Source organism: Trichosurus vulpecula, chromosome 2 (assembly GCF_011100635.1).
Source record: "Trichosurus vulpecula isolate mTriVul1 chromosome 2, mTriVul1.pri, whole genome shotgun sequence".
In the NCBI taxonomy this organism is placed as follows: Eukaryota; Metazoa; Chordata; class Mammalia; order Diprotodontia; family Phalangeridae; genus Trichosurus; species Trichosurus vulpecula.
This window is the reverse complement of record NC_050574.1, coordinates 88,993,059-89,012,813: the sequence shown is the minus strand read 5'-3', so window position 1 is coordinate 89,012,813 and position 19,755 is coordinate 88,993,059. Positions and strand designations below refer to the sequence as shown.

At 41.1% G+C, this 19,755-nt stretch overlaps 1 protein-coding gene across 2 annotated transcripts; it reads left to right on the top strand.

Moving 5' to 3' along the window:
- The first annotated feature begins 5,441 nt into the window (after nt 1-5,441).
- Nucleotides 5,442-18,635, top strand: ANAPC15 (anaphase promoting complex subunit 15). Of its 2 annotated transcripts, XM_036742517.1 has the most exons (5): nt 5,442-5,612; nt 11,952-12,076; nt 16,836-16,895; nt 17,915-18,052; nt 18,397-18,635. In XM_036742517.1, the coding sequence occupies exons 1-5, from the start codon at nt 5,474-5,476 to the stop codon at nt 18,442-18,444; spliced, it is 510 nt and encodes a 169-aa protein (XP_036598412.1). In that variant the 5' UTR covers nt 5,442-5,473; the 3' UTR covers nt 18,445-18,635. The 2 variants fall into 2 exon arrangements, with proteins under 2 accessions (XP_036598412.1, XP_036598413.1); XM_036742518.1 differs by lacking the exon at nt 16,836-16,895.
- The last annotated feature ends 1,120 nt before the right edge of the window (nt 18,636-19,755 follow it).

Below are 19,755 nucleotides of genomic sequence, written 5' to 3'. Positions count from 1 at the left end.
GAAGGTGGATCGGGGGCAGAGACTCCCTGTTGAGGTCCGGAATTCTGTGTGTGTCTCCAGGGCGGTAACAGGAAATATCGCCACATCTCGCTGGGGCCTCCAAAATGTTGTACCAGAAGCGAGCGAGACACACCACAGAGTATAAGTTTTAAGTGGAGAATTTATTAGCCGGCGGCCATCGGGGTACGGCACCACAAATCAATGGCAAATGTGTTGGGGTGATGGCTTGGCTTATATAGGATATGGGGGTACAGAGTAGGGGGAAAAGGAACAAAGGTCCTGGCTGATCAAAAGATTCAGTCAGGTTATCGTACTAGTGGGATAATCTCATTTACATTCCTTGGTGGAGTCACAGAGTCCCAGGGATATCTCCCAGGAAGGGTCTATCAAGTTATCTCTCAGTGGGATGGTCCTATCTATTGACATTCCAGGAAGGAACCCAGGAGTCTCAGGGATATCTGCTAGACAGGATCTGCCAGGTTATCTCTCAGTGGGATGGTCCTATCTATTGACATTTCAGGAAGGAGCCATGGAGTCCCAGGGGGTTTGCTAAATACCAAAGATATCTGAATCCATTCTTTCTGGGGGGGCTTGTCAGTAAAGGGGTTCCTAATTTTCCTTGTATTACAATTAAAACTACCTGGTACTGGCTAAGAAACAGAGTGGTGGATCAGTGGAATAGGTTAAGTACAAAAGACTCAGTAGTCAATGACTATAGTAATCTACTGCTTGATAAACCCAAAGACTCCAGCTTCTGGGATAAGAACTCACTATTTGACAAAAACTGCTGGGAAAACTGGAAAATAGTATGGTAGAAACTGGGCCTAGACCTATTGGTCTTACACCATATGTCAAAATAAAGTCAAAATGGGTTCACGATTTAGATACACAGGCTGATACTATAAGCAATTGGGGAGAGCAAGGAATAGTTTACCTCTCAGATTTATGGAGAAGGGAAGAATTTATGACCAAATGAGATAGAGAGTGTTACGAAATGCAAAATGGATAATTTTGATTACACTAAATTGAAAAGTTTTGTACAAATAAAGCCAATGCTACCAAGATTATGAAGGAAGCAGAAAATTGGGAAAGAATTCTTACAACCAATATCTCTGATAAAGGCCTCATTTCTAAAATATACAGAGAACTGAGTCACATTTATAAGAATACAAGTCATTTCCCAATTGATAAATGGTCAAAGGATATGAACAGGCAGTTTTCAGAGGAAGAAATTAAAGATATCTATAGGCATATGAAAAAATGCTTTAAATCACTATTGATTAGAGAAATGCAAATCAAAACAACTCTTAGGTACCACATCTCACCTGTCACATTGGCTAACACGACAAAACAGGAAAATGATAAATGTTGGAGAGGATGTGGGCAAATTGGAACGCTAATGCATTGTTGGTGGAGTTGTGAACTGATCCAGCCATTCTGGAGAGTAATTTAGAACTTTTCCCAAAGGGCTATCAAAATGTGCATACTCTTTGGCCCAGCAATACCACTTCTAGGGCTATATCTCAAAGAAATAATACAAGTGGGAAAAGGTCCCGTATGTTCAAAGATATTTATAGCAGCTCTTTTTGTGGTGGCAAACAATTGGAAATCAAAGGGATGCCCATCAATTGGGGAATGGCTAAACAAATTGTGGTATATAATGTAATGTAATACTATTGTGTTATAAGAAATGAGGAACAGGCAGTCTTCATAATAACCTGAAAAGACTTGTGATCTGATGATAAGTGAGGGGAGCAGAACCAGGAGAACATTATACATGATTACAGACACATGGTATCTGTGATGACTAACTTTGATAGACTTGGCTCTTCTCAGAAATGCAAGGTTCTAAGACAACTCCAAAAGACTCATGAAGGAAAAAGCTATCCACATCCAGAGAAAGAATCATGGAGTCTGAATGCAAATTGAAGCAAATTATTCCCTTTTTTTTTTTCTGTTTTTGATTCTGTTTTGTTTCTTCTTTCTCATGGCTCATTCCATTGATTATAATTCTTCTTTACAACTTGACTATTGTGAAAATATGTTTAGTGTGAAGGTATATGTAGAACCTATATCAGATTGCATGCCATCTTGGGTGGTGAAGAGGGAGGAGAAGGAGGGGGAGAAAATTTAAAACTCAAAAACCTGAGGAACTGAATGTTGTAAACTAAAAATAAATAAATAAAAATTTTTAAAAATTAAAAAAAAAAAAATTCGTATGAACTGTGCATTTATAATTACTAAAGAACCAAAAAGGGATTTATTATAGGAATTAAGTAAGGAGAAGAAAGAAACAGTAGTGTCACATAAAGAAATTAGAAAATTAAGAATGAGTAGAAGAATAAAGAAAGTTGGAGTCAATTTGCACTGACAGCATAAATTCAGAATTTGAAAGTAAAGGGTTTTGGAATTTTGAAAAGGAGATTTCAGAGAGGTCTTAAACCCATTAAAATAAAAGAGATTTAGGAATTTTTTTTTTAAAGCAATGCCTTTTGATAGTTGCTGCATATCTTCCTTCTCCAATCAATATGACTACAAAATAAGTTTCATAAAATGCATGTTAATCAATTGATTGATAGAGAAAAGATTATCTCTCTGCTCTGCCTTAAATAGTCATGCTAAAGGATTAATAATTTAGACAATTTAAGGGAATTGGTTTGGCTTTTTGGGTAACACAAAGAGGCAGTAATGAGAGTTGGGAGTTGGGAGTATCAACATTAATTCTTTTTGAATGTAAGCCAACTAAAAATAATGGAATCTTGTGCAAAATGAAATTTAGTTATTGCCACTAATCATTATAATCAAAAGTGATTGGGTTGAAAATATTGTAATGGTAGTAAATTAAAGAATCTAATCAGTCCTTGTATGTATGAAGGGGATAATAAACATTTACACCTATCTCCCAAGATTGTTGAGAGCAACACATAATTGTGAAGTGCTTTACACAGTACCTGGCTTACGTAAAGGATGAACACTGTAGTGATAAAACCCTGTAGGAACGCAGTTGAACAAAATGCTATCCTATTGTTAAACCTGAAAATTTGGTTGAAGGAAACAACAGAGCTAGGTGATAGAAAAATCCATGTTGTTTATTATTTTCCCTTAAAGCATAGCTAAGCTAGCTTACTTGTACGTACAAGGAGTCAGAGCATAAGCTCTGGCTGTCTGAACAAAGCAATGAGAAAACTTATATATGTTATTTTAGCAGACCTAGCAAGCCTGTATTACCTCATGTTTTTATGACCCCCATGTATGTTTAACCATGATACAAGAAGAGGATTTCCCTTAATGAATAGGGTTGTAAAGAATGTTGACAAAAGTCAGTTGAAACTACAGCCCAGCGTCTCTGTGTCTCATTACATTCCATAACATAGTATATATCCATAGAATATTAAGCAAGGTAATCTCTCTTAGGGTTAGGGTGTCATCCTTCAATGACCATCAGGGGTAAGAATGTCCTTAGGTCAGTCTTATCTGGCCTTGTTGACAGAGGTAAGGGTATTTCCTGAGCAAACTTTTAGAGAAGACAAAGAAGCCCAGGTCCTGGATCTTCATCCAGTTACTCATTAATTCAGGCTCTGGGTCTGGTTGAAATTAGAAATGATATAAAATAGTATAATATTTTCCACACTATTTACAGGCACTTTTTCTAATTGGCATGGAATGTTAAGAAATTGAGAAATTATACACTAAACATTTTATAGTATTACTAAAAACAGGCTTAAGCAACTTTCAAGACATAGAAAAAGCTTGACATGTGGTAGGCACTACATAAATTATAATTAGTATGAAAATGCCAGGGAAAATAAGATAAATGACCTACTATGAAGGGATAAGTTTGAAAGGTATTTAAATTATTATCACCTGATTGGTGATGTTTTAACTACAAGGCTAAGAGAAGCTGTTAAAAACAAGTTTATTCTTTTCAATCTGAATACTGTTATAATTATATGTCATATACGATTATTAGAGTATATTTTCCTTTAAAAAAACTAGAAAATAGTACTACTAATAATAGATGGCTTACTGTTGGGAGAAAACCATGGTAAAATCCTCTTAGGAGTTTTGTCTGTGAGGTTCCTTGGGATGTGCCCTGCTGACAGGGTATTGTGAAACTGTGTAGCACTGCTTTTAGAAGAGCTAGGGCCTCTCTCACACAAAGTGGAGAAATGAGACTTTTAGATAACAAGTGGCTGTCATTTGGGATCATTTGGAAACTCATAATTGTATCTCTTAATGCTATTATTTTGAATCAACTATTTACTGTGTATGAATTTGTGGTGAAGAAGTGGAAGCGTCAATACAAGGCTAAACAGATCTCTTGGGTCTGGGTGAGTGAGGAAGGTAAGTCATTCCTCCTCAGGTATACTTTTTTAGTTCATAAGGAGGGTTGTTGTGGCTCACAAAGGATAATAGATAATAGATTTAATTAAGCAAGAGTGGGTTATTCTAGACACCACTCCAGAGGCAACTTGCATGACAGTCACTTGTCCACTCCCTCCTTTCTGCTTTTTAGGATAACTGGTTTCCTACAGATTTCCCTCAGCTCAGACCTAGGAAATGGCCTCCTTATCCTGTAAATTCAGTCATCTCCTGGTCTTCCCACCCTGCAAGTTCACTCTACCTCTATGCCCCTTCCTCCCAGTAGGCTCTTTTCACAATTTTAAGAAAAGTGCATAGGACAACCATAACTTAATTCGTTTTACTTGTTCCTGCCTGACTTTCTACAGTTTCTTCAGCCAAATCCTCCAGGGCACAAGCTTCGTCTTCCTCCACTCCATCAGCTTCCTTTTATGCATAGCATTCCAGGATTAGAAATTAAGATCTTGGAGGGCAAGGCTTTTCTTTCTGCTTGCATATTTGCATTCCCAGCATTTGCAGCCACTGGCACAAAGCGTTTAGTAAATGCTAGTTGCTTCTCAACCAGACCGGAGGCCTTTCCCGCTCCTATCAGAAGTTAGTGTCTTCCAGGCTTATTTATTTTGTATATGCCCTAGGGCGGGTGCAGTTTTGTTTTGTCTGGCTATTTCTCAGGCCTTCCTAGTTATTTGGTACGCAGTAGACACTTCATAAATGCTTGTTCTAATTTAATTCATACTGGAAGCAGGGTTCCTCACACCAAGGCCCGCCTGACTCCCAGGGTCTTGGTTCTAATATTTGTGCAATGAGGGAGGAGGTATTTTTCGAACTCTCAGAAGTCGCTTTCCCCTTCTTGGGGAGCATTAGAGGCACAGAGAAATAGAACAACCCGAGTGCCCAAGAACCAGACGTCATGGAGACTGGGAAGAGCCGCGATTAAAGCCCAAGGACGCAGGCGGAGGCTCACAGGCTTAGGCGGGATGAGCATTGACAATTGGACCAGGGGGAAAGGGGCGGGGCTGGCGCGCTAGGCCAACCACTAACCCCCTTGTGAGAGACGACATCACGCTCGAAACCGAAGAGGAGGCGTAGCGAGGAAGCCCTCGGTTCGCGCATGCGCGTCCCTAGAGAAGGCGATTGTGGCGGTGATACGCTTGAGCAAAGAGCGAATCTTTGTCAGGTACTGGCGCAACGTTCTACTGAGGGAGACGGAAGTACTTCCGGGTCGCCACCAGCTACCACTTCCTGGAGCGGTGAGTAAGAGCAGCGGGTCCATGGGTTGAGTTATGGGATTCCTCAAGAGGAGCCCCATCTTCCCAGCCCCATCTCCGGTCCCGAGAGTGATCCTTTCTGCTACAATGTCGTGCCCTGGTTGGGCCCACCTATTGGCCATATCCCCATTCCCGAAACCACGCCCCTTTCTTCAAGCTCTCCGTTCATTGGCCTTGCTCTCCGTCATCTGGAAACAAACGCTGCTTTCCAGGGCTTTGACCCTGTCCCTTTGTCCTAGGCCCCGCCCCCTGTTCTTTCTCCTTGCTGGTAGGGCACGCTCTTATCCAAGGCCCCGCCTTCCTCGCGTAGGTACGTCCCCAATCCAAGTGCTACTCTCCCTTTACTTCCTCTCATTGGTTCAGTCCCTTTCCTGGGAGCCGCCTCTTTCCTCTTCTCCATTGGCTCTACAATGACCACGCCCTCTCCCACTCCACGCCGCTCCGCCTTTCTTCCCCTTAATCCTCGACGCTGCCCATCATTTTTAGGATGGTCCCTGGGCAGCACTGCCCTTGTGTGCCCACATAGCCTCCATTAACCCACATAGCCTCCATTAACGTGGCCTGGTTTCCTGTATGAGCTCCGCAATGAGAAAAATTGGACTCTGTTTGATTTGGTTTAAAGAGCATTGGCTTGGGAGTCTTGAGACTTGAGTTCAAGTCGCGTTGGGGTAGATGATTTAGCATGGGATTTGGAATTAGAAGAGCTGGATTCATATCCAGGTTCTATTACTTAGTAGCATGACTTTGAACGTTTAACTTCTCCAGGCCTCATCAGGACATGTCGATGGGCAAGTGGATAGACCGGAGTCAGAAGACTCTTTTTCCCGAGTTTAGATGTGGTCCCAGACAATTTCTAGCAGTGTGACCCTGGACAAGTTACTTAACTTCTTTTTACCTCGGTTTCCTCATCAGTAAAAAGAGCTGGAGAAGAAAATGGTAAAGTATTCCAGTATCTTTGCCAAGAAACCCCAAATGGGGCCAGGAAGAGCCAGACACGACTGAATGAAAACAAGACCTCATCTACAAATGAGGGGGTAGGATTAGAGAGCTCCTACCCCTTTTGATATACAGATTCAAACTGCTATAGCAAAAAATTAAATCATTTTTCTGCCAGACTCCTTTAATTGTTTATCTATTCACAAAAAGCAAGTCTAAATGCAATTAAATTCAATTATCTGTCCTTGGAGAGGTGGAGAGTGGATGGGACTTTTTCTGTGTTAAGACACTTTTTATTCAGTGGTTTTTCAGTAGCGTACACCTCTTTGTGACCCCATTTGGGGTTTTCTTGAAAAAGAGACTGGTGTGGTTTGCCATTTCCTTCTCCAACTCATTTTACGGATGAGTAAACTGAAGGTTAAGTGACTTGCCCAGGATCACACAGCTAGTAAGTGTCTGAGGCCTGATTTGAACACAGGAACATGAATCTTCCTGATTCCAGTCCCACCATTCTATCTGCTACACCACCTACCTGCACCAGAGGAAGGGATATGATATCAAGTATATCAGTTTCATTCAGAAGTTTGACTAATGCAAGTCAGGTGCCATAACAAGAAAGCCAAAAGAGCTCTAAAATGATCTCAGTTAACAAATAGTGGATTGCTTTGCCAAGTAGAGAAATGTAGAAATCAGGGGCAACAACACTGGTTTATGATATAATCTCATCTTTAAAATCTTTCAAAGAAAGATTGTGAAAGATTACAAGCAGCATCATGAACATTCAAAAACAGGACAGCATATACTATTTAAATAAAGCTTCCAATATTTTTGTGATCAACTTTTCAATATCAAGGACAATGGAATCACCACATTTGGAGTCTAATCTCACAGTAATAGATGAGAAGTAAAAATGGCACTTAAGAAAACAAGATGGGAAAAGCATCTGGACCAGACCAAGTATATACAGAGGGGATCAGTGATGGAGATAACAATTTTGAGGGCACTGAAGGAGAAGATAGCAAAGATATTGAAAAAATCTCAGGCTTCATGATTACTGAAAAAATAAAGGCATCTGAAAAACCACAGTAACTGACATATCTGTTTTCCCCATATATAATATTTTTAATTTTTATGAAAATAACCTCTTCTATGTAGAGCATCTTTTATATAAAGATATCATATCAGAAGGGAACAAGATTTTCTCAAGTGATTTTCCACAGTAAACCACATCTTTTTTTAAAAATTAAATTAAAATTTTTAATTTTCGGCATCTGCTTTTATAAGGTTTTGAGTTCTAAATTTCCCCCCTCCCTCTCCAAGTTGTCATGCAATCTGATATAGGCTATACATGTACAAATATATTAAACATATTTCCACATTAGTGATATCGTGAAAGAAGAATCAGAACAAAAGGCAAAAACCATGAGAAAGAAAAAGAAAGAAAATAGTATACTTCAATCGCATTCATACTCCATAGTTTTTTCTCTGAATGTAGATAGCATTTTCCATCATGATTCTTTTTTCTTTTTTAAATTTATTTATTTTTAGTTTACCACACATGGTTCTACATAATTTTGAGTTCCAGATTTTCTCCCCTCCCTCCCCAAGACGGCATGGAATCTCATATAACTACCATGTGTAACTTCGCATTGAATTAATTTATACACTAGTCAAGTTGTGGAGAAGAATTATGACCAATGGAATGAATCATGAGAAAGAAGAAACAGAACCCAAAAACCAAAAACCCAAAAACAGAAACAAAAGAGAAGAAAAAAGGCGAGCATGTAGTGCGCCTCAATCTGTATTCAAACTTCACAGTTCTTTCTCTGGATGAAGATAGCATTCTCCATTGTTCGATTCTTTTAGACTTAGTCTTAGATCATTGTGTTGTAGAGAAGAGCTAAGTCTATCAAAGTTGGTCATCACGCAATGTTGCTGTGACTGTGTACAATGTTCTTGTTCTGCTTACTTCACTCGGCACCAGTTCATGTAAGTCTTTCCAGTTCAGTTTTTTCTAAAAGCTGCCTGCTTATCATTTGTTATAGCACAATAGTATTCCATTACATTCATATACCACAACTTGTTCAGCCATTCCCCAATTGATCGGTGTCTTCTCAATTTCCAATTCTTTACCACCACACAAAGAGTTGCTATAAATAATTTTGTACATGTGGGTTCTTTTCCCATTTTTATGATCTCTTTGGGATACAGACCTAGTAGTAGTATTGCTGGATCAAAGGCTATGCACAGTTTTTAGCCTTTTGGGCATAGTTCTAAATTGCTCTCCAGAATGGTTGGATCAGTTCACAACTCCACCAATAATGCATGAGTGTTCCAATTTTCCCACATCTTCTCCAGCATTTATAATTTTCCTGTTTTGTCATATTAGCCAATCTGATAGGTGTGATGTGGAATCTCATAGTTGTTTTAATTTGCACTTCTCTAATCAATAGTGATTTAGAGCATTTTTTCATGTGACTATAGATAGCTTTAATTTCTTCAACAGTAAAGCACATCTTTACCATCACACAATTAACTGAAAGATAAAGAGAATACTTATTCATTATTATAAAAATGCATTTGATATAGTAGGCCAAAATAATGCCTTAAAGACTTCCCTTCAATCAGGTATTATTGCCCATGCACGTGTCAAAAATATATAACATTCCCTGAAAGATATGGCAACAGAGATAACTTTGGCTTACCCTATGATCTTTAATATCAAGTAAGACATAGAACAAGCTGCATATTTGCACAAGTTGTTTGACACTGTCATAGGAAAGATCTAGCAAAATTCAAATTGAAGAGAGATTTTCTATAGATAGGGAGGTCTTCCAAATGCTCCTTTTTTGCAGATGACATTGTGCCAGTTACATCAAGCCCCAGAATATGCCTGGGCTTCCTAATGAGATTTGTAATCAACAGTATTTGCCCCAACTATCCACACAGCAGAAATCAAGTGGATGAAGAATACCCATTGTCAATCTTGTGAACACTTCCGGGAGGACATAGATGAGAGTAGCATGGGATGATCGACAGTCATGGATGGATTGGAATCTACATCATAAGAAAGAATTTCACATTTCAGATACCATAGACTCATTAGAAGGCATTTTAAGGAATTGGGAAGTGGGGAAAACAAGTTCCAAGAAGGGAAAAGAATTTCCAAGGTGATATAGCCAGTGATAGAGCCAGAACTGGAACCTATGTATTTTTCTTCCCAGTGTAGGGCTCACTTTAACATCAGGTGGGATTTGATAAAGGCCATAAGAAAAACTGGAACAAAGCAGAAGTTCTAAGGAAGGAAAGATCCCTTCCAGGGCTATAAAGTTCTATTGTTCTGTGATTCTAATCCTCTTCATATTGTGGCCCTGGTCCCAAGCCCCTTTTTGCTTCCCTTTGGTCTTTTTGCCTCTTTCCCTGACCTCAGCTCCCTTTCTTTTTCAAAATAAACATGCATTTATTTTCTAATCCTTCCACTGAACCTTTTAATTGACAAAAAAGAAGAAAAACCTTGTAGCAAATATGCACAGAGAAGCAAAAAAAAAATCTGCATTGGCCATATCTAAAAATGTATGTCTTATTCTGTGTTTTGAGTCTTATTACCTGCCTCTCATGAGGTAGGCAGCTCACTTCATCATTGGTCTTCTGGTATCATGGTTAGTCATTGCATTAACCAGAGTTCTTTAGTCCTTCAAATTTGTTTGTGTTTACAATGTTGTAGTTTATTGTAAAAAATAATCTCCTGGAACGTTGTACACAGTAACAGCAATATTGTATGATGATCTACTACGAATAACTTAGCTATTCTCAGCAATACGATAATCTAAGACAGTTCTGTAAGACTTATGATGAAAGGCACTGTCTATCTCCAGAGAAAGAACTGGTAGAGCCTGAATGTAGATCAAAGATACTTTTTCTTTACTTCCTTTCTTTTTCTTTTTTTTTTTAATTTTTTTTTTGTTTTTGGTTTACAACACTCAGTTCCACAAGTTTTTGAGTCCCAAATTTTCTCCCCCTTTCTCTCCTCCCCCTTCCCGCCTAAGACGGCATGCAATCTGATACAGGTTCTACATATACTTTCGCATTAAACTTATTTACGCAATAGTCAGGTTGTAAAGAAGAATTATAACCAATGGAATGAACCATGAGGAAGAAGAAACAAAACCAAAAAAGAGAGCAAATAGTTTGCCTCAATCTGCATTCAGACTCCGTAATTCTTTCTCTGGATGAGCATAGCTTTTTTCATCATGAGTCTTTTGGAGCTGTCTTTGAACCTTGTATTGCTGAGAAGAACCAAGTCCATCAAAGTTAGTCATCACAGATACCATGTGTCTGTAATCATGTATAATGTTCTCCTGGTTCTGCTCCCCTCACTCGGCATCAGATCATATAGGTCTTTCCAGTCTTGTTTTTTTCTTGTCTGTGTTTTCTTTCTCAGAATGACTCGTATCAAAATGTGTTTTGCGTGACTACATATGTATAACCTATGTCAAATTGCTTGCCTTCTCAGTAGGCAGAAGGGGAGGGAGGGAGAGAATTTGCACCTCAAAATTTGGAAAAAAAAGAATGCTAAAATTTTTTGACATGTAATTGGGGAAAAACAAAATATTGAGTAAGATAAATTAATCTCCTGTTTCTTCTTACTTCATGCTGCATTAGTTCATATAAATCTTTCCAGGTTTCTCTAAAGCTGTCCTTTTCACAATTTCTTAAGAGTATAAGAATATTCCACTATATTCATATACCATAATTAGTTTAGTTTTTCTCTAATTCAGGGCTGTCCAAAATACAACCCGCGGACTGCAATGCAATTTTATGCAGCTTGCCTGTGGGTTTTAATTTTCACAAGTGAAAAAATAAAATAATTTGCATGGAATGTGTATTAGATTTTTAAATTCCATCACTAATAAATAATCTCATTGATGTTTTTAAGCAGTATTACAGACGAACATATCACATGGAATTTTCAGTCGATCTGTGGGATGCGTTCCGTCTGTACAAGGCAGACTAGTCAGTATGCACCTACGTTTATACTGTTGAGTTATCACTTTGTTGTTTTGTGTTTGCTTTTGTGCTTTGTGCCTTCACCTGTGGTATTGATGATGTGCGTTCCCCCACTTTCTATTAGTGTACTATATTTTTTATTCTGGGTGCAGCCCTCGAATAATTATTTTATTTTAATGCAGCCCTAAGATAACCTAAGGTTGGACAGCCCTGCTCTAATTGATGGACAGCTTCTTAGTTTCCAGTTCTTTGCCATGAAAAAAATAACTTCAATCCCTTTTCCTGATGACCAAAAGGTTCCCTGTTCCCCATCCCCTTTTATTCCACAAGGTTCCAGCCTGACTTCCCGTACCCCTCTGGGTCCTTTGTTTTCTGCAGGAGCCATGTCTACTCTGTTCCCCTCACTACTTCCACGTGTCACTGAGTCCTTGTGGTTTAACCTGGATCGACCCTGTGTGGATGAAAACGAGCTTCAGCAGCAAGAACAGCAGCATCAGGCCTGGGTGAGGAGTTGGGCCCCAGTACACATTCCTTTCCTTAAGAAAGGGGAGGCTCAGACCAAGAGAGGGGGCCTTGGAGTCTGGCTCTAATGCCAGCTGCCCTCTTCATTCATACTGAAACTCACCATGTCATCTGTGTCTTATCCCTGTTAAGAAAGGTAACAGCATGACATATGGAAACGGGCCTGGGCTAGACATCAGGAGACCTGCTTCAAATCCTAATTCCCCCACTGATAACACGTGAGCCTGGGCAAGTCCCTCCCTTTCTCTTGGCTTCAGTTTCCTCCTCTATAAAAAGAAGGGATTAAGCTGGATGATTGTTGAAAGAACACTGAATTTGAGAACCTGGGCTCATATCTTCTTTTTTTGGTTGTTTATTTTTTTTTGGAGGGGGAAGGCAGGGCAGTTGGAGTTAAGTGACTTGCCCAAGGTCACACAGCTAGTGTGTCAAGTGTCTGAGGCCAGATTTGAACTCAGGTCCTCCTGCTCTACTCACTGCACCACCTAGCTGCCCTCCTGGGCTTATATCTTGACTAGAACACTTCCTCTGCAACCTGAGGTAATTCGTATCACTTTTCTGAGACTCAGTTTTCTTTGTTGAAAATGAGATAATTGAAAAGACCAGAGCTGAATAGAAAATCTGACTTTCAAATACAAGAATCAAGAGAAGCATGAAAAGGTAAACAAGAAACAGACATCAGAAGGGGCTTACTAAAGTTGAACTGTTTTGTTTACATTTCTGCATGGAAAGATGACCCTTCTCAGCATTAGGGTAGTTGAAGGGAATATACATATATATAGACAGGGGGCACAGGGTGAGTTGAATATGAAGGGATGATATCTAAAAAATAAAATCAAATTAAGGGGTAGGAGAGGAATATATTGAGAGAGGGAGAAGGGGAGAGAAAGAATGGGGTAAATTATCTCACATAAAAGTGGCAAGAAATAGCAGTTCTACTGGAAGAGAAGAGAAGGCAGGTGAGGGGGAATGAGTGAATCTTGCTCTCATCAGATTTGACCTGAGGAGGGAATACCATACATACTCAGTTGGGTATCTTACCCCACAGGAAAGTAGGGGGAAGGGGATAAAAAAGTGGGGATGATAGAAGAGAGGGCACATAGGGGGAAGAGGTAATCAAAAGCAAACACTTTTGAAAAGGGACAGGGTCAAGGGAGAAAATTGAATAAAGGGGGATGGGATAGGATGGAGGGAAATATAGTTAGTCTTTTACAACATGACTATTATAGAAGTGTTTTGCATAATGATACATGTGTGGCCTATGCTGAACTGCTTGCCTTCTTAGGGAGGGTGGGTGGGAAGGGAAGAGGGGAGAGAATTTGGAACTCAAACTTTTAAACACAGATGCTCAAAAAAAAAGTTGGTTTTATATGCAACTGGGAAATAAGATATACAGGCAATGGGGCATAGAAATCTATCTTGCCCTATAAGAAAGTAAGGGGAAAGGGGATGGGGGGGTGGGATGACAGAAGAGAGAGCTGACTTGGGAATGGGGCAGGCAGAATATATGCCATCTTGGAGTGGGGGGGAGGGTAGGAGTGGGGGGGAGGGTAGAAATGGGGAGAAAATTTGTAACTCAAAATCTTTTGGAAATCAATGCTCAAAACTAAAAAATATTAAATAATAATAAAAAAAAGAAAATGAAAGAATTGTCTAGATCAGAGGTTCCCAAACTTATTTGGCTTACTGCCCCCTTTTCAAAAAAAAAACATTACTCAGCCCTTCCTTGTAAATATTCTTTCTTTAATCCTTCAATCCTTATTTTGAAACTTGCATCACTTCAAAAATATATAATTTTTTAAAAATGATATCTTAAATTTAATAATTTATTGTAAATTTGTGAGTTTTTTTTCCTGCATTGAAATTTTTGTGATGCCATATTGTGTCATGTAACTGTATAGTATCGTATCATAAACAAGTCATTGCACGCACATATTCCTGCTGATGCATGCTGGACTTCCCCACAATATGCAACATACTCGCCCACCAACACTTGCTTGTTAAGACCTATTGGTGCACTTGACCACTGATTGGTTATAACTTGCATTTTGTATGTTTATTTGGAAAATAATGCAATCACAAGACTTTAACTCTACTATACAACAGATGAAACATGAATGAACGATTTTTCAAAATTCTCTTCTTTCATTATGCTTCCACTGCTCCCTTATTTTTAGTCAATGCCCCCTAGTTGCACATGAAGCTACTACCACTCCCCCGATAGTTTCAGTGCCCCCACCCCCAGGAGGCAGTATTGCCGCTTGGGGAACCTGTGATCTAGATTACACTTAAGACCCTTCTCAGTTCAGATGTCCTATGTCTGTAGTTGTACTTCTCTCCCATGATGGGCCTCCATCTACCACCTCTGTGTAGCTTCTCTTCCTTCTTCTGTATGACTTTGGGCAAGCCCCTCCTTCTATTGTCTGGATCTCAGTTTCTCCACTTGTGTAATAAAAGAATTCCTAGGAGTGGGAATGAGGAAGCAGGACAGTATAGTGAGATGTGCAGAAGACTTGGGTTCAGAGGACTTAGAATCAGAGAACTTGGGTTCTAGGCTTGTTTCTGCTACTTACTACGTCTGTGACATTGGGCTAGTCACTTAAATCTCTCTGGGCCTCAGGTTCCTGATCTGTAAAACAAAAGTCCCTTCCAACTCAAAGATGCTGAAGTAAATAATCTCAAAGATCCCTGCTAGCTCCTGTGATCCTATGAGAGCTGAGTTCTAGTTTCAGTTCACTATATGCTCTGGGTGAAACCTCCCTCATAGCATCCTGGTCCCCATTTGTCTTCCAATTCTTTGCTGCAACAAAAAAAGTTGCTATAAATATTTTTGTATAAGTGGGACCTTTCCCTCTGTGTTTGACCTCCTTGTGGTTTGTGTTTGGGGGTAGAATCTCTGGGTCAGTGGATATGAGAAAAAATATAATTCCAAATTGTTTTTCAAAAGGGTCTGACCAATTTATTGCTCCAGCAACAGTGTATTCATAAGCCTCTCTTCATAGAGTTGCTCCAACATTTACCATTTTTGTCTTTTGTCATCTTTGTGCTAATCTGACTGTCTCTTATTTTACATAGGAGGGAACTGAAACCAATAGAGGTTGTGTCTTGCCCAAAGACTCACAGGTCATAAGGAGCAGGGCTAGAATATACACTGAGGCTCTCCTTTACCAAATCATATAGTCTCCAGAAGGCTTCCTAGATAAGGTGGGCCTTGAACTAGACCTCGAAGGACAGAAGGATTTGGAGATGCTGAGTCTAAAAGGGAAGGCGTTCCCACATGAAGCAAAGTCTCAGGCAGGGAATTACCTACCTTGGGAGGGAGGGAGGGGTATGGTGCTATTGGTGAGAAGGAAAGGCCAAGCCTGAGGGTCATAGTGTCATCATTGCAAGAGAGGGCAGAGTGGCATGAGACCTCCTCTCAACATGGTGATAACTCCCCTTTCTATGGTGTTTCAAGGTAACAGAGGATTTTCTGCTCAATAAGTCTCTGAAAGAGGCAATCTGAGTATTATGAACTCTGCCTTACAGAGACAGAAACATGCCCAGAGAAAGAAGGTAGTAGGCTCAGCATCACAGAGCTGGGGTTGAGTCTAGGCCTCTCTCAGCTAAATTCAGGGTTTATTCTCTCTTACTGCACTACTTAGGAAATGTGTTTTCTGAGCTAAGATTCTGGAATTAGGGTTTGAAGTGAAATTTGGCATTGTGGGCAACAGGATTTCTCATTTCCCTCATTGAAATAAATGAATGAGTGAGTGAATGAATGAAAAAGCATTTATTAAGCACTTACTATGTGCCAAATGCTATGCCAAGCACTAGAGATACAGAGAAGAAAAAAGAAAACCAAGACAGTTCCTGCTTTCATGGAGCTCACAATCTAATTGGGAGATAAAACACATATATAAAGAGTTCAGCTTCAGGGCAGATGGCAAGGCCCAGCTGTCCTAAGTGTAGATGGCAATGCCCAGTAGTCTTGAGATATAGTGGCAAGGGAAATTGGTAAGATCCGACGGTCTTTCATCTCACTGCAAGACTAATAGTCGGTGACTCCAGTGTCATCCAAGTGATTCGGACAGCCATGTCACTATTCCTGCCTAGAGGCCCTGAAGGAACTGTGGAGAAGAAGGGAAAGGGACAGCATGGGAGAAGGGTGTCCCTGCTACTCATTCTTTCCTCCTGGCCAGCCAGTTGAGGTCAGAAAACACTTTTTCCTCCAATAAAATTGCTAAAAAGACTCATTGCTTGGTCATGGGAATACTTTTTGCGTACTTTCGAATGAACCCTTGGCCCAAAGCTCATTGCTGACCTAGGATCACCTTCCCTAAAACAGATGTGACAAACTAGTGCTAGTGAGCTGTGAGTCTACAACTCCAGCTTTTCCTTCCCATCCCTGGGCTACTAACTTTAGTGCCAGGCAAGACATCAGTAACGGTTTTAATGGAGATTTGTGTCAGTATCTGATTACTTAGTGACAACCTGGCTACTGTGACCTTTCTTTAACGTCCCTTTTCAGAGTATACCTACTATTCACACTCGGTCACGCTTCCTTCAGACCATGTTCTCTCTTAACTCGGAAGGAGCAAGTCTAAGGTCATAAGAGAACAGATGGATGGGGGTGGGGCAGTGTGTTCCAGGGGGAGAGGGATTGTCTCCTTTTTTGGGGGTGAGGGTCTGGGAGCAGGATGAACACTCCTTATCATTTCTGTAACCATCCTCTCCTCCTCTGTTGTAAAATTACCCCCACAGCTCCAGAGTATTGCCGAGAGAGACAACAACCTAGTACCCATTGGGAAACCAGCGTCAGAGGTGAGCCCAGCAAATATCTTGGTTACAGAGACGCTCTGTGGCTTCTGGGCTTCATGGGCCAAGAGGGAATAAAGAGCTGAACTGAGGCCCTAGAGGTTGGGTAGTGGGGAGGGACAGATTAGAGTCTCTGGACACTGGGAAAAAAGTACCCAGGAAGAAGAGTCCCTGGGGCAAGAATAAACAGGCTTCATAAGAATAGAGTGCCATGGGGAGCTGGGGAAATTCAAATGCGCCTGCAGTGTTACCCCCGAGCCCTGGAGAGTATCAGTCCCTCCATTTCTACAGTACTTTAAGGTTTTTGAAGTAATTTTCTCATGTCACAGAATGTTGTGAGTGCTCTTCTCCTCTACTTCACAGAGAAATTAAATCAAATACTCACACTTATACAGCTCATAAGTGCCACAGCTGGGCGTGGACCCCAGGGCTCTCTGGGCTCCATTTCCAGTGTGCTGCCTCCTTGTTGAACCAGACCTTTTTAATAGCTTGTTTTTGGAATAAGGTAAAAGCTGCTTAATAGAGAATCCCTATGAGAATCTCAGCTCTTTGAGAGCGAAATAGGAACACACCAACTAGGGTCAAAGAAATTCTTTGTCATTGGTTTCCTGATGTATCCCTGAAGTGGTCTGAAGCCAGTCTCTGCCTTGTGAAGACCACAAGAGAGAAGATAACCCTAGCTTCTATAACTTGTCACTGGGGCCTGATAGGCTGGTACTTATTGCCCTTTGAGCAGGTAGGAAACAGAACCTGGGCCCCATCACAGTCAGGAATGAGAAAAGAAGGCATGAAAGTGGCCAAAGAGCAGGATTCCTCCCCCCTTCCCCTCCCCTATTTTCCTATGTCCTTGTTGTACTAAAGGACACTACTGGAGGTTGGAAGTACAAATGAATTGATCTCATCGTATGGGGTTTGGAAGATGGAAGCTGAGGGATTTGTGTGGGATAAGAACTCCCTTTCCCAGGCAGGAGACCAGCCCCCCACCCCCATCGTTTCCCTAAACTGTCTGCCATTTTCTCTGGTAGCATTATGATGATGAGGAAGAAGAGGATGATGAAGATGATGAGGACAGCGAGGAAGACTCAGAAGATGATGAGGACATGCAGGACATGGATGAGATGAATGATTATAATGAGTCCCCCGATGATGGGGAGATCAATGAGGTAGGCTGAGGTTCTTCCTCCCTCTAGAGCTCCGTATGGCACAGGCCCCATTACCATTGGGTAAGGGTTTGGGGAGAGGGTGTCTGAATCAAAACTCCTCACTACCATAAGCCCCCATGGGCTGCAACCTTGCACCCTCTGATGAGTTCAAGGAGATGGGGTTGGGTCCAAGGCCCATGGCCTGCCACTATCCCCTGGAAAGTACACCCTCCTAACTCTGGGATTCTTTGGGTTCCCCATGGGCTGGTGCTTAAAAAGGAAGGCTAATTGGTCCAGTTGACCAATCAGTGACCATGGATACCTGAAGTCTATAAGCTCTGCTTGCCTCCCTGTACCCTCCCCAGGTGGATATGGAAGGTGCTGAGCAGGACCAGGACCAGTGGATGATCTAGCTGGGGCTGGCAGGACAGTGCTTCAGACTGGACCCCAGAACTGTCTTCTTTCTCTGGGCCTCTTGGGTACAGGGCAGTTACCCACTGAAGCCCAGAGGGAGCTGCTTAGCCAAGTTTCTGGCCTTCCTCCCCTCCCCACCACCCACCTCCTAACCCCTTTAATAAAGACATGGGGTAGTTTCTTTTTCAAAGTCTTATTTACCACATCTGTTATGTCTCCAGAATCCCAGTTCACCCCTCGATGCCTCATTTTTCTGCTCTGCATGTGGGAGTGCTGTTCTTGCTGCCATGCTTCTGGACAGGATGACCTAGTGGAAAGGGCACTCCACTTGGCATCCAGAGTCCTGGGCTCACTTCTGTCTTGTATCCACAGCACCCAGCACAGTGCCTGATCCAGAGGAGGTGCTTAATGCGAATTGAACTGAATTGCATCTTGGCTCCAGTATTCATAGTTTTGTGATTATGGGCTTTGGTCAAGTCACTTGATCCCCTCGAGCCTTAGTTTCTGTAAAATGGGGATAATAGTAGTACCTACCTCATAGCCTGGTGTAGGAAAGTGCTTTGAAAAACCTTACAGTGCTAGAAAAATGTGAGTTATTAAGGAGAACATGGAGATCTTGCCTGACACTAGGCCCTAAAAGTCCCAGGTCTTGGGGCCTTATATGAATTAGGAAAGGATTAGCCTTCCTAGGGATTCAGGGCCAGCTTTTAGTCAGGGATGGGGGTATCCTCTTAGTACTATATAATATAGGGCCTCTTGCCTAGTAGAAGGACTTAGATATTGATGGTGGGGTCTGATTGGGGAAAAGGAACTGATGACAGCTTACATTTCTGTAGTGGCTTAACATGTAAAAAAATATCGAAGTCAGTATCATTTAATGCAAGCATTGTTATCTCTGTGCTCCAAATGAAGAAATATTCTCAGTGAAGTGAAGTCCAAGTCCACAGTCAGCTAATAAGTGAAACTCAGACAAAGTCTTCTAACTTGTGAGGGAGCTTGTTGGGATGGCATGTGGCATAACACAAGGACACGACTATGGATCAGAAGACCTGGGTTCTGCTACATATTAGCCATGTGACCTTGGACAAATCAGCTACAATCTTGGACATGCGGGTTTTTTCCTGTAAACCCAGCTCTAACTTTCTACAATTCCATGATCTACAATCCCATGATTCCCAGCTCCAGCATTCTTTCCATTCTGCCACCTCTGTATCCCCTTTTCCTTCACTCTCTCCTTTCCCTAAGACCCTCTAAGTGCCAGAAAGCAAGACCAAGTCCAAGTCTTGGAGGCTAGAGGGTTGGAGAAAGGG